General features: G+C 37.5%; 1 protein-coding gene across 1 annotated transcript in view; it reads left to right on the top strand.

The window, feature by feature from the left end:
* Window positions 1-14,992, top strand: part of OTOG (otogelin) — a 106,145-nt gene that overhangs the window by 63,294 nt on the left and 27,859 nt on the right. Inside the window, exons 33-36 of the mRNA XM_074585809.1 lie at window positions 1,679-1,957; window positions 9,731-9,848; window positions 10,537-10,616; window positions 11,034-14,881. Of these exons, the coding sequence (XP_074441910.1) occupies window positions 1,679-1,957; window positions 9,731-9,848; window positions 10,537-10,616; window positions 11,034-14,881 (4,325 nt within the window). The remainder of the gene's footprint in view (window positions 1-1,678; window positions 1,958-9,730; window positions 9,849-10,536; window positions 10,617-11,033; window positions 14,882-14,992) is intronic.

Genomic DNA, 14,992 nt, shown 5'->3' with positions numbered 1-14,992 from the left:
CACCATCGCTCATTGTTCTCCCACTTGTACAGAGATGTCCATTGGCACTAACCTGAGCTGCTTAAGGACGCATATTGCTAATTTGTCTCCTTCAGGTCTTAAACTTAAGTTTCCACTGAAAGAGTGTGGTGTTTATTCAGCAGATGAAAGAAGTCTTGCACACCTTCAGACAGGTGGAGAAAGTTTATGAGGATATATTCAGCACTTTGTGACATTGATTAAATGTTGTAATTGTCTGCATACATAACTTTAATGCCCACAGAGCACTTAGGTCTCAATATGGGTTTACTGCCCAGGGTCCCCTGATCAGCTCTTTGGACAGCCTGAAGGTGGCTGTCTTTGTGTAATCAAAGAAGGGATATGGGTCAGTTGAAAAAATGACAAGCATTTGATTAGTAATACTGCTGTCTGTAGAACTGACACAAGAACTCATGTAACAGAATATCCGGGGCCAGATTTCTTTTATTAGTCATAGTTTTTAGACAGTTGTACATTGCATTCAATTTAGGTTTGGAAAGGGAAAGTCAGTCCTGCTGTTCTATTCCCATATAAAAACCTCTCACTCAGAATTTAACCTGGGAAACGTAATTTGTGCCTTATAATCCATTTTGAGTGAATGGCATTTCATCATTTGGCAAAAAATGCATGTGTTTTATCATTTTCAGACAAATCATAGACAATGGAAAGTTCGGGGCATTGATGCACTGATTTGCTATGTGACAGGTATTATAAATCACACTGACTGTCCATTGTTACTTACCAAATAGCTGCTTGCTACAGACAATAATAAAAAGATTTTCACAAGTGCCACTGTGTTTTTCAGATTAATTGAAGCTTTTATGCTTAGAAAACAAGTTTGTTTTCCGGAAGTGTTATACCAGAATGTTGATAGTATATCTCTTTAATAGAGATCATTTGTTTTCTGTGCATTCTTTTTTTTTCAAGAAATGCTATCCAGGCCTGGAGGGTTAGTTGATTTTACACTAGTTTAATGGTTGTTTTCAAGAAAATAGCAGAGCTTACTGGAAAATAGGATGAAGTAACTCTGTGAGCAGCAGATGCCTGTGACAGGCTCAAGATCTGCCACTCTGCAACTGGTTGTACAGAGGGTTGTTTGAAATCAGCAGTACCGTTTTCAGGGTAAGGTATCGTGTGGGTACATTTGCCAGAAAACAGACCCTGCTGTTAACATTCTTAGGGAGAGGGCTAGAGAGCTGACTGCTTAGGAAGCTGAATGCAAAAAATATTTTGGTAATTTATTTTTAATGAAAGGCTGAGCTCTTAAGCTATAAATTCCTGATGGCAAATGTTACTTGTAAAGCTAGTTAGATGAAGTTTAAATTTTTATTAAATAAATGGCTTAGTGAAGGCTGTAAGCTGAAGTTCTGCTTGTCTGCAGGGCTATATTCCTTTATCCTGGTGTGGGCAAATGTCTTAATCTGCTTGTATTCCTGTTGAAATCTGTGGGGTATTTACAAAAAATGTCCATCGGAATCTAGCGTTCTGAAATCCATATAAAGTATGTTTTCTTATGAGATTCAGACTATTTTCACTGGTAAGGTCAAAGTTAGCTTTCATTGCTCATGCTCCTAATATCAGTAGTGGTACATCAGAATGAGTTTAGTTTATTATGCATATATCAAGTAAATGAGTTCTGTGTGGGTTTTTTTTTTTCCAGATTCCAACTTGATATCATTTGAAACAGCTGAGAGACCAAACTATTTTCTTCAGTTGGTCTCCAATAATACTCTTGTTCTTTCTAAATGGAAAAAAAGTCAAGAGTTTCACAACAGATCTACATTTGTCATTCACAAGAATACATGGCTTTCAGGATACAGTTCCTTTGAGTCATTTGCAAAACCAGGATACTTCATCCACATTTCAGCCTCTTCAGTTGAGCTTTTGAAGTACCATCATTCAGAGGAGTTCAGACTGTCGACCCTTTTTAAACTTGTAGGTAGGTAATTAAAGTTGTATTTTATGAACAGCAGTTAAATGGTATTGATGTTTTCAGAGGTGCTGAGGTTGCTTACTTCTTCCCTGCATCATTGGGAGCTGTGGGTAATCTGTGACATGCAGGCTCAAAGTCTTCTTTCCTGAGCTTCGTAGTGAGGATGAGATTCTGTTTTCTTGTCAAAAGCCATTAAATAGCCTAACACACAACTTGCTATATTTGCCAACTGATTTTGGAAGAATGTAGCCTAGTGTATAGTTTCTGGGCAATTCTTGCTTTGTAGGTGGTAAGGACATTCTTAAGGAGTAGAAAATTCATGTTGATGAATAACGTATTCACGAAGGGAATAGAAAAGAACTGAATGCATCTCTAAAACCTAAGGTCTGTGGATGACACTTTCTTCTCCTTTCCCTCTGCAGCCAAGAGAGAGTTTTCTGTACAATGCATTCTTATTGGAAGCTTTGTGGCCTCCTCAGAGGTTATGTCATCCAGTGCAAAGGACATTCCCTGTAGATTACACCTCAAACCTCATGTTTTTCCTGAAAAACACCCTTTTATCCACATACCCTCTCACAGAGGCTTTGCCTTTTGAGATGTTATCCCCTAATGTTTCAAGTGCCATCTAAGTGGAGTTGGATCCCCCAAGAGTGGAGACTCTTGGGGATCTAGATGTCCATTTCTCTAATGTTTCTTGGACAGTTACAGCTCTTAAATACACAACGTAGACTGCTGTGAGAGTGTTTCTGCCTACTTGAGAGATTCCCATTCCTGTAATAGTAGTCCCATTCCACTGAGACATAAGGATCAGAAAAGTAGGAGGTATTCTTGGGACGCTTCATAGGAGCTGGATGCAGAAGTTGTTCCTACAATAAAATTCCAAAAGCACTACAGGTGCTTATTTTTATGTATATGTTCTAGAGCTTTTTATTGCACTGTAATTTTAAATGCATTAGTAATTTGTTCATTTGGGTAGCAGAAGTATTTTAATAGGTATTCCTGGCAATACCATTTTTTAAAATCAGTTCTTCATTCTCTGAAACCACAATTTGTTTTACAAGCAAAGAAAGAAAATTAAATACTGTAACAAATGAAGCATGGCCTGGCCATGTTTTACAGTGACCATGTTGAATCTCTGTACAGACAAATTTGAAGCAGGCACTGACTTATATGACAGAAGAGGCCAACTGTATGCCTTGTGGAGCTTCTTGTTATCAAAACATTGAATTAAAGTGTTAATGGTGGCATTGTGAATCTGCCGATGTTTTGCGGTGCATTATGCTGACAGCCTAATGCAGCTGTTGACTGGCACACTCCAACTTCAGAAAAAATGACAGATTTTGTCATTGCCAAATGCCTGTTGCCTCTTGACAAATGCTTGTAATCATGGAGCTGTTGAGGTTTTTGAACAGCAGAATTATAGAGCTAATGCTATTACCAGGATATTGGTACAGCATTTCAAGCAAGGAACTTTTTTTGGACATAACAAAAATATCTCCTTAGTCTTTTATCTTTGAGGGAGGAATGAAGAAGGTTAAAACATGTTCCAATTCTCAGTGGTCGTCCATTAACACAGAGTGGTATGTCTTTTCAAGTGTGAAGTCTTTACCCTCCAGTCATTATACCAAAAAAATCCTATCTATGCCAATGGAAAACTAAAACAATTTACCCCAGCAAGTGGGATCAGATCAAATGATCAAGAGGCATTTCATTAATCACCACATCCGAGGGCTTGGGTTTCAGAGTTTTATAAGCAGAGAAACATAGGGCTCGAATCTTTCTCCAGTATACTTTCACAAGGGCCAGCCTGCTGATGTAGGGTAATTACATGGTCTAAAAATACAGCAGCATTTGTTTAAGTTAATGGAAAAGTTACACCAGCTCCAGAGTGCACAGGCAAAAGCGTATTGAGTTTCTTGCTGACTATTGTAAATGCTTTGCATATTAGATCAGAAACTCTTGAACCGGGAACAGCTATTCCTGCGGAATCAGAGGATAAATATCGGGAGCAGAATAATAGGCCCAGTAAATCCCCTTGGCCAGAAAGTTCCTCATGAGACTTCTTCATGCTCTGTGACGCACATTCAAAAGGAAGAATTTTAAATGACCCCATCACCACAGCAATAGATACATGTTTGTTTAAAGTCAGCTGACGAGTCACTTTTTCCACTTTCATAGCAATAAATATTGTCACATTGAAATACTTTGACTATAAATTGCGCAGATACGATGGGCTTAACACTGCAAAGTATTTTCCATGAGAAGTCAGTTCAGCTTTTAAATTGGGTTATTTTCATTATACTTAGATTTGTCTGCTGTCCTGTTCCCATAAACATTTGAGGATTTGAGTTGATAACTGAATTTGAATATCTAGAGTATTCTTACTCACAAGAAAATACATTTTGCATTCTATGCAGGAATTTTTACCAGCAATGTTGAATGTATGCATTCAGTCAAAAGAAAGAATACACTTAGTTTTGCCAGATGGATAAGCACAGAGGTGTCATGTAAAAGCAATGAATTCACATTTGAAATTCTTGGGAAATTAGTGGGTGTAGGGAACTGATGATTATTTTTTTATGGCTATAACTGCAGTTTTCTTACATTTTTAACAATAATATGCTCAAGCTAGTTACCTTTTACCTTTCATAGAATTATCATAATAGGATCACTGTGAGTTAATTTTATATATATTATAAAAATGTGACTTGCCCTATATAAATTCTACAGCAAAGTTCTTAATAATGTTAGTTATGTGCTTTAATAGCTAACTTGCTATAAATATAAGGCCTGTCTCAGAGAGAATTTTCAACTAAAATTAAAATCTCAAGATGCGCTATGTGTATGCACACTGCACAGAGGTATTTATCAATGTTTAAGTTTGATACAGGACATTTTACTTATAACGAGTTGCTCTTAAGTTTAATTCGAGCTCGTGTGCTTTGTTCAGTCCAAAAGATCATGACATGCAGCCTGGGACTGGATAATGCTGAGCAACTGCTGTTGTACCTGCAAATCCTGGGTATGTCACTGAACACGTCTGCTTGGTAGCTCTTGGAATCAGACTGAGTTTACTGTAGATTTATTAGTTCTTCCCTATGTATAACACAAACACAAATATTTGACCTCCCATTTTTGACTGAATAAATAGGAGGAGATTAAATACTTATGTTAACGAAATTATATTCATCTAACATCATAATAGTAAATTAAAAAGTATTTGAGAGGTCAATAATTATACTTGGCTTTCAGTGATGTTTTGGCTAGGCACAAAGTTAATTTTTTTTTTTTTCCCAGTGATATTTGCTTACATGTCTCATTGCAGAAACTTAGAAGTCATGGGCAGAGTTTGTTAGTAGTTTGTGTGTGTTAAGTGGGTAGATAGGATTTCATGTTTCTAAACTTGTAAGTGAGGAGATAGGCAATCTACGTTACTAAGCAGAGTTTTGCTGCTGTTATAAATAGAATTAATTCTAAAGCAAATTTTGTCCCTACTAGATTTTTTGAAATCTTTGGGAAAAGTAGCAAAACAGAAACAAGCGTCAGGAGAGAATGAAAATCCAAATACTTCATTTTTTCATTATTTAAAAACTTTTATTTTAAATACAGCCTTTTATTAACATTAGAACACTTCAAATTTTAGGATTTTTTTAAACTAAATAGCCATTTTTTGAGCATAGCATGAAATTATTCATAATGTGTATATTCTGAGAATGGCAAATTTTGTCCCTATATGGTAAAAGTCAACATAGAAAAAAACCAGGATGGACCTGTGAACATTAGGAATTGTCACCAAAAAAGGGGAAATATCTTTTAATATATTGTCTTCGGAGACGTGTGTACCTGCATTCATACAAAAGCTTTCTGCAGTACTGTAACATGTTGACATGCTCAGCTTCTGTCAGGTAAAAGCACTGTGGGCTCAGTTGGCATGTCAGCTGGAGCAACTGTCATCCAGGGCATAATTTACCATTTTGTGAAGGATTTGCTGTGTCACCGGACAGAAGACAAATGCTGGTGGACTTCACCAGGAGACACATGGTTATTTTCAAATGCCATGACAAATCCTTTTGAGGAACACATGCCTGATATAAGAATCTTGACTCATTGTCTGTAAACTGTGTATCATTCTTTTGTTGTGAGTGAACTGTACTGTTGCACAGAGTACAGTAAGCTCATATTACTGGTTGCAGGAGGGGGAATTTAAGTATTAAAAAAATGGGAAGCATGTGGTGGAGGTGGCTGATTAGCATCCTGGCTAGCATAAAGCATTCGTGCCATACACTAGTGAAATCCAAAGTTTCTGAACTGTGGTAGTTTCTGTCATGGGAATAGCAGCATTGTAGTAATAGTAAGCTGAGGTTGGTCTGGTGTGTGTCAAACACAATACAGAGAGCGAAAGGAGTATTTCCCTCAGCTTAGGGAGAGGGATGCTTGAATGGCTTTAAAGCACTTTGTTACTGCTTTTCCTTATACCCTAATGATTGTGGGTGTTGAGATCATAGTTAATATACATGTACTAAAAAGAAGCAAAATAATCTATTATTTTAGCTAGGTATAGAGGTACTTTATTGTTCTCTTGGTTTAGCCTTGAGTTCATGTTAGTTCAGAACATGCCTCTGTGCCTCTGTTTCTCCTCCCATTCATTTCCTGTCTAATCTCTATTTAGTCTAAACATTTTAAGCAGGAACGGCATCTTGCTGTGGGTTTTATTGTTGGTTTTGGTTTTTAAACAGTGGCTTGTACAGTCAATCAGCTAGGTCCTTGGGCTGTTTAGACATTCCAGAAGGGATGTTGCCAATAGCGAAAACTTTAAATATGATGAATGACTGAACTGGCATTCTCCTAATGCTGGAAAGGCATTTTCCCATAACTCACAATAAAGCACAGATTTCACTATATCTGATGGGTTTACTGAGACAAGCTGAAAACTTTTGAGATACTGGAAACCAATTCATGCAATATATTCAGCTCTTGCTGTGGTGATTTGGTCTGTTCTTTTATGTAATTTACACACTAAAAAAACCATAGTACAGCTTAGCCCAGGATACTCAATTCTCTAAAATCCCTTGACTGGAAAATTAAATGTCCATTGGTTCTATGGCTCTTCTTTTAAAACAATTTTTATGACCAGGTTCATGAATTCATCTTTGTCCATAATTCTTTCTGCAGAAGTAGAGACAAAATTTGCAGACAAGCATGACTTCCTTCATTCTTGACTGAAAGCAGTGTTTATGAACCACTCAACCAATGCTATCTCTTTATGTGGAAGTTCGCCCTATTTCCTACCAAGGCATGCAACACCAGCAAATGCTGTGAACTTAATCTGTAAGAGAGTGTGAAGGAAACATGGTGATCAGTTCAAAAATGTCTAAATTTATTTGGAGAATGGGAGATGTTAATCCTAGTGTTTGGAACTGTTAATTCACAATCAGTGTTCTGCTAAATTGAGAAACGAACGTTCTTCATCTGGTTACAGTATGTCTTCTGCAACACTTGTGCTTTTTTTGTTTTTGAAACTTATTCTGTGATTAACGTTGAGGTTTGTGGCAAGAGCTAAAAGTTATGCATCTGTCTCTGTACTTAATCTAGGGTAGTCTGATGAATGAGATTTCCTAGATTCCACTTGGATATACTGTTATTGCTGGTTATTACTACTGTTGATGATTGCCTGTGCCAACAGGTCTCTGATACGTTCTGTCTTTTTGTCATAGATCTTCTTGTTTTGTCCTTAAACCTCACCACTCTGACCTGTTAGTGCATACAAAACCCCATACATCAGTCAGCAAAATGGATGGAAATAACTCCCTTCCTCCATTAGATTTAAGAAGCTTAATTTGGGGTCACAGAAGAACTCAGTGACGTGTACTTAGCTTTTTATGGGGATGTAACTTTATAAATGCATTTGTTACTGTCGTAAAAGTCATGTTTTCAAAAGCAGTGACATGTCCTTGGATAGAGTGACATGTAAAAAAGATAACACTAGATGGCAACATACACACTCTTTTGTCTGAGTTTGATTTATGCCTTTGATTTAAGAGAATTTTTTGTATTTAAAAAGACGACATTAATGGCTAATAATGGCAGAGAGATGGTTACCCATAAGTGAAGATGTCCCTAAGGAAGAAGAATTTCTTAGGATCTTCACAGAAAAATTGACTGTCTCCAAGATCTAAAAGGGCTACTCTCTTTGTATCTCAGTCAAGCATAGATCAGCAAAACTTAAAAGCAAAAATAATTCAAAGGACCAAAAATGGAAGCTTTTTCTAAGTAGTAAGGATTTTCTTTCTGTCATTAATGTAAACATTGTTTAACAGCAGCTACCTTCTGTAGGCTCTGAACAACATAGCTCTCAGATCAGGTTTACCAATCTAGAGGGGACCCGTATGTCATGATGGTGGTCTTCTGTAGGCATAAATGTAAGGGAATTGTCCCTGCCCTGCCCTCCCTGCTTCAGGAGGGAGCTGGGTGGGGCTGTTGTAGTTGAAGAACTAAAATCCAGATTGTGTAAATCATGCAGGCATTGGAAGAGCCCCTGGGCTAATCTTGCATTGTGTGGGAAACCGTTCTGCATGCAGGGGAGGCAGGGTTATAGCGAAAAATAAAGCATGATACTGCATTTTAACATGCAAGTGCATGTCACCCACGTGATCATTGCCTCAAATTTGTTTCTTTCAGATTTTACACTCAGTCAATTTCTTCTTTACATTAATTTTGTAAAGTTCCTGCATAATTTAATAAGCACTAGAGGTATAGCTGATCCTTATTTCTGTTTATTCTCACTTTGAAGTTTAACTCTTCCTCTGACTGAATTTGCATTTTGGGTTTCAATTATGTGACTCTGAAGTCTATCTTCTATGTAGACAGACACTATCTACGTAGATACTCAGAAGGCAGTTTGGGGTTGGTTATTGTTTTGTTTTCTTTTGTTAATTTCCTATGGTGTTTCATTATTGGTACTATTTTGACTGGTGAAGTATATGTTTTGAGTAAAATTTTGCAAGACTATGTGTCTCATCTGAGTTACTTTGTTCAATATAGGAGCAGTTAAAATTTCAGATTCAAAATGTTTTGAGGGTTAAATTAATTTCTCTTGGAGTGGCTTATACTGCTTTTTAGAAGATCAACTGTTAAGATATGTTGCTTTAAAGAGCCTAAGTTAGTATAATTTCTGGTTACTTTATTTGGAATGGTGTTTGTTTTGGCTTTTAAAATACAATTATATCATACAAGTTATGTACGCCTTTGTGCTATTTTACAGTACATTTTACACACGAAGTGAACAACTGTTATGATGTGTTATGTTATAAAGACTGTCAGTGTATCCAACTGGTGCTTTTTATTTTGATTCTAATAGCAAGAATTGTACTGAATCAACATAAACTTAATTTTGCATTTTGTTCGAATAACCAAACATAGTTTCATTGTTGACATTGTTTTTGAAACTTCAAAACAACTGTAACTTGCCTGATTTTGTTTTCGAGTGATTGTAATATGCAGTAAATGTGGATAATTCAATGTCATGTTTTATACTAGGGAGAGTAAAACAGGCTGCAGAGCCAGCACTCTTTAATGTGCTCTGCATAAATATAAACTGTTTTTCTATGTTTTAAAGACCTTAACAATTCAAAAAAATATTACCAATTTTATTTGTAGAGAATGCAGGTACAAACAGTAAGAGATTTAGAGCTGAAGTGAACTTAATGTGTGCCTCTTAGTGATATGTATCTGTGTGTTCCCAGAAATCTATGAGAATAACAGATATTCTTTGTTTTTCAGACGTTAAATTTAAATTTCCATCCCGTTCTGCATGTGAATGGCATTATGATGCCTGTACAAGCCCTTGTTTCAGGACATGCCGGGACCCTTTGGGAAAAAACTGTCAGGCGGTACCAAAGTAAGTATCTGTATTTTTATGGAAAAGTATGTAATTTTGGTAATACACTTATGCAGCATAATAAGAATACATGTAGGCTTAGTATAGCGGGACTGTGTTCTCGTATAAGGAGAAGAGCAAATGAGAAAAGAGAGGGAATAAAACCTGCTGTGGCAGATACGTGAAAGTGACACTTCAGTTTTTAGGTTAATATTGTCAGATTCTGGAATGACTAGTATATTTATAACTTTCAAGCTGGGGGGATATTACGCAGTATTAATAGAGAGATGATTACAAGTTTGTTTCAACTAGTTATGTCCATAATTGTTCATCATGGCATTGCAACATCCATATCTGTTGTTGCCTTTTCCTCCCAATTGGAATTTGTGCTAAGTCTGGTAAAACTAGCATTTGGACTTTGGTGTATAAAAAATGTTGGGTATTTCTTGAGCAATAGCATTCAATATCAAACCTGTGACCATTCCTTTCAAAGGCTGAGTATTGCCAAGTTCATGCTTTAGCTTAGAGCCGAGTGAGAATGGAAGCCATGGCAATGACATTTTGAAAGAGTATACTGAAGTGATGAGATTTAGATAGAAAAATCCTGACTACTTAAAAGTACTTATAAGCAAATTCTGTTTTTCTAAAATTAAATGCTCAATCCAGAAGACACTGTTCCAGTAGTTAATACAAATTGTTCTTCTTTTAGAGTGGAAGGATGCCTCCCTGCCTGTCCTCTCAATATGTTGCTGGATGAAATCACTCAAAGATGCGTGTATTTCGACGACTGTATGTTTGAAAAATTATATATGTTATTTATGATACTTAGCTTATTAATTCCTTAAGTCTTTAGTCAAATTTTCTAATGTTAGTGCTTAAATTTGTGTAGCTATGACCTTAGTTGTATGAATCTTGAGCTCACTAAACATACATTTTAGTTAAAATAATTTCGCTTTTCAAAAATCTGAGACAAATTTTAAACTAAGAAAGATGTTTTTTCTTCATAAAACACTTCAGTAATACTAGATGAGGAGCAAATGATTTAATGAATTTATTTTTTAATTTGCCTATCAATTTTAGAAGTTTAAAGGTAATTGAAAAGATCAGAGTTATATGAGTTAACGTAACTTCCTTCTAGCTCTGCTAGCTTCATGACTGTAGTTACTCATAAATTTCAGACTACTACTTACTTGTATCTGATTTCAGGCATTGAACCTGCAGATGATAGTCCACCTTTGCCATCCAGCATTCGAACACCAGCAGTTTCACACCTAACATCAAGTACAAGTTTGGCAGTGATCAGTGAAGCAGTAACTTCATTTCCTTTACCTGAAGCAAAGGATATGGAAACAACACTTCCTTCAAAGTTGCAGCTCACTGCAACTACATGGAAAACTGAATTTCCAGCTGTTAAATCTAATGTGACACTTCCAACCATAACTTTATCATCAAATATTTCTTCACAGTCAACAGAAATGACATCTGGGAGAAGCACCACAGTGGTACCTGGGACAACAAAATCTAATGTAAGCTTGTCTTCTCCTGTTGACACTTCTCCATTGTTTCCATCTACTGTCAGTTCAGAAACTTCCACAAAGATACAACCTATCAGTAGCAGTTCCACTAAACTATTGAGGGCTACAGAACCTCAGACGGTAACTGCTACACATGCAGTGACTACAAGCACAGAATCAGAAAGCAAACCAATTTCTACTTTTATTTTTACTGGGACACCACTTATACTTAGAACAACAGAAATACCAGTCAAAACTAAAATAACGGAAATCTCAGAAATAGCCACAAGAGCACTTTCCACAAAAGAAGCAGAAGTAAAACCAGAAGGACTTACAACATTTACACCCAGTTCATTTGAGTCAATAACAGAAAAAACTACTGTGTATCTGCCCCAGTTTTCCACATCACCACCTCTGGGCATGCCTTCATATACACCACCAGGAAACCTAACAGGAACTTCAGAAGGGACAAAAATAAGCGTAGGACAGTCTTTTACCACAGTAGCTAACATTACAGTAACATCATTTTCTCCTGTGATCACTACTTTGTTAAAACCAGTGTCTTCAGCAACAACAAAAGCAGCAATTGTTTTAACTGAACAAAGTGTGAAGACTACATTTTCACCGACATCCACGCTACCTGTTTCATTAGGAAAGGCAACTGCAGAATCTCCTATTGAAATGGTTCAACACCTGACTGGTACTGCAGAGGTACCTTTCACTACAACTCTAGGTCCAAAGACGACAACTCTGCAAACTCAAGAGAGATCATTAGAAACAACTTTGTTATCATTTACAACTCATAAAAAGGAAACTCGCAAAACAACATCTCGTGTGGAGGATAAATCAAGTTCCTATCTCTCTCCGTATTCACTACATCCTAGTTCTACAACTGAAAAATCTGTCACTCTTTCTACAAAAAGACTGTCAGTGTCTGTTCCTACTCCTGCTTCTCCAGCTTCAGGTGAATTAAAAAAAACATTCAAAACTGTTTCAACTACAGGATATCCCTCGTACATGGTTCTAAACACAACAGAGTTCCTGACTACATTATACACTAAATATCCTGTTGTGGCTGAGACCATCAGAGTGACACCTTTGTCTGTTGAGGTAACGTCCAAAATAACGTCCCCTTTTGAATTAGCAGCCAAGTCAACTTTGTTTTCTAGAAAAACATCTACTGAATACAAGTCAACTCTGGTTTCAAGTACAGTGAAAACAAGCGCTTCAGCATATTCAGGTAGTGTTACCACATCAGCAATGGAAACCTCTGTCTCATCAAAAGAAACCACCACAGTTCCTTTCGTAGCTACAGAAGGAGAGTCAGCTCAAAGAACACCCGTCACTGGATCTCCACTTACTCTCCTTAGTGCAACTGAAGCCACACTGTTGACAACACAGCCTGATAAATCACAAGTGGAAAGAATTACTAGCGTCACTACTAGAAAGCCATCTGCTTTCCCTTCTTCACCGTCAAGTTCTCCAATCTCTTTAAACATTTCTCTTCCTTCGCTACCCTCATATGGAAAAGAAGTATCACTCACAGCTGTCAGTCCTGTGCATCCATCCCATGAAATGACTTCTTTATATCCAAGAACAACTACAGCAAAATCTATGTTACCAACAGAAAAGACCTCTCCAGTCCTGACTTTGTCTACTTCATCCTCTGTAACAGAACAATCAAGTCCAATAACAACAGTATCACATGACAAATCACCAGGCAAAGCCATTTTAAATATCACTTATGCCACATTCTCCCCATTCTCTGAATTCAGCAGTCAACTCATAACAACCAAAAAAGTAATGGCAGCCAAAGAAAGATCAACTCTGTCCACTTCTGTTGTAATTCCAGTAACAAAGTCTTCTTACACTTTCTCCACCTCTCAGTATCTAGCAGATAAATTGGTATCTTCACTTCCTTTGACACAAATGATACCACAAGTAACCACCACACTGAAATATCCAGTACATACTAAAACAGTTTCTACGGCATTGAAATCTACAGTCCAAAGTATAACAGATAAAGTAAAACTTATGGCAGCTACAGGTCAGCCATCCTTTCCTCCATCTTCAGTAGGTCCCGTCTCTTGGCAGACATCTTCAGGAGATAAACTTTCAGTAGAGACCACAAAGGCCACGGCTATACCACATTTTTCTACGCAGAAGGCTATGGAACTTGGCCGTCAGACTTCTGAGCCTTCATTGACAAGGCAAAGCAGTACCCCAATTTACCAGTACCCTGCAGAAACTTTAACAAAATCCACTAGTCAGCCACAACGTGTCTTTAGCACAACTGAAGCTACGGTAGAATTGACTTCCTCATACCCCTTAATCACCTCACTGCCTGAAGGCATTCATTCAAGTGTATTACCTACCTCAGTAGGTCCTACACAAGTTATTTTACCATCTGAGAGAGAGTTGCATTTAACTGATGTAGTCACGCAGCCATACGTATCAGGAACTTCTTCTGGTTTGCGGTCTACGGTTCTAACTAGTACAACAGCTGACTTGATTTTTGGCACCAGAATTCTCCCTTCCTCACCAGAAATGCTTGCAGGTTCTTCAGCAACAATTAAAAAAGAAGCATTTCCTTCATTTTCCACACAAAAGGCAGGAACTGGTCTAAAATTCACATGGCAGGCCTCGTTTACTGAATCGCTTGATTCAAGTAAAACATTTGAAACAACTACAGCTGCACCAGAATCTACATCAACCTCTTCATTGATTTTGCTACCAGAAGCAACAGAAATTCCCATTGTGGTGGGCAGTGGGCCATCCACATCAACAGGCAGAAGTGGTACAGAGAAAACTGTGGTGTTGCCGAAGCAAGTCACACTTTCAACCACTACCTACGGTTCCACGTTTCTAGCAAGTACAACATTGTCACCTATGGCCCGTTCATCAGCTGCAGCTTCAGTCTCTTCAATGATGAGCAGTACTGGGCAAAGCATTAGTATTGTATCAGCAACTTCAGGCAAAACAGAAGCAGTAACAGAATCCGTCACAAGCTCTGTGAAGCCCACCTATTTTTCTGTTACTTCAGAAGCAGAAGGAGCTGTGCCCGTTGATACAGTAAAATCTGAAGAGCCAGAATTAACAACAGAAGTCCAAGCCGTCCGTACGCAAGGTGCTAGTGTTACCCCAGAAAAACCTCAGACTTTTTACTCTTCCCACTTCACAAACACAGCTGCAGTTTCTTCTAATTTAAGTGTATCAGTAGTGTCCACTATACGTTCATCCTCTGAACCAAAACCTTTTTCTCCTGTAGCTGCGTCATCAGTCAGTACTACTCAAACTTCAAAACTTGAAATATCATCTGAGGTGCAAACACCTTCTGTGAGTTCACTGCTAACAATACCTGAACATCCAAATGATACAATGGCTCCATCAGTTTCCACATTTGCCTATTTAGCTACTAAACCACTTCATGGCTTAACTACAATGCTTTCTGATGGACTGGCAACAGCTGAAGCTGTGTCAGGAGTCACAGCATCATCTTTTCTGCTGCCTAGAGAACCAGCAACTCTTCAAACTTGTACAGTGAGTAACTATAAATATTAATCTGTTTGGTTTTGAATATACCTTAGTTACCTTTATGCACTGATCAAAAAAATTGTGAGCCATACTTTTCCATCTAGGATTTAAAATATC

Source organism: Larus michahellis, chromosome 4 (genome assembly GCF_964199755.1).
Source record: "Larus michahellis chromosome 4, bLarMic1.1, whole genome shotgun sequence".
NCBI classification, from domain to species: domain Eukaryota; kingdom Metazoa; phylum Chordata; class Aves; order Charadriiformes; family Laridae; genus Larus; species Larus michahellis.
Note: the sequence above shows the minus strand (reverse complement) of the source record. Positions and strands in the feature narration are given on the sequence as shown.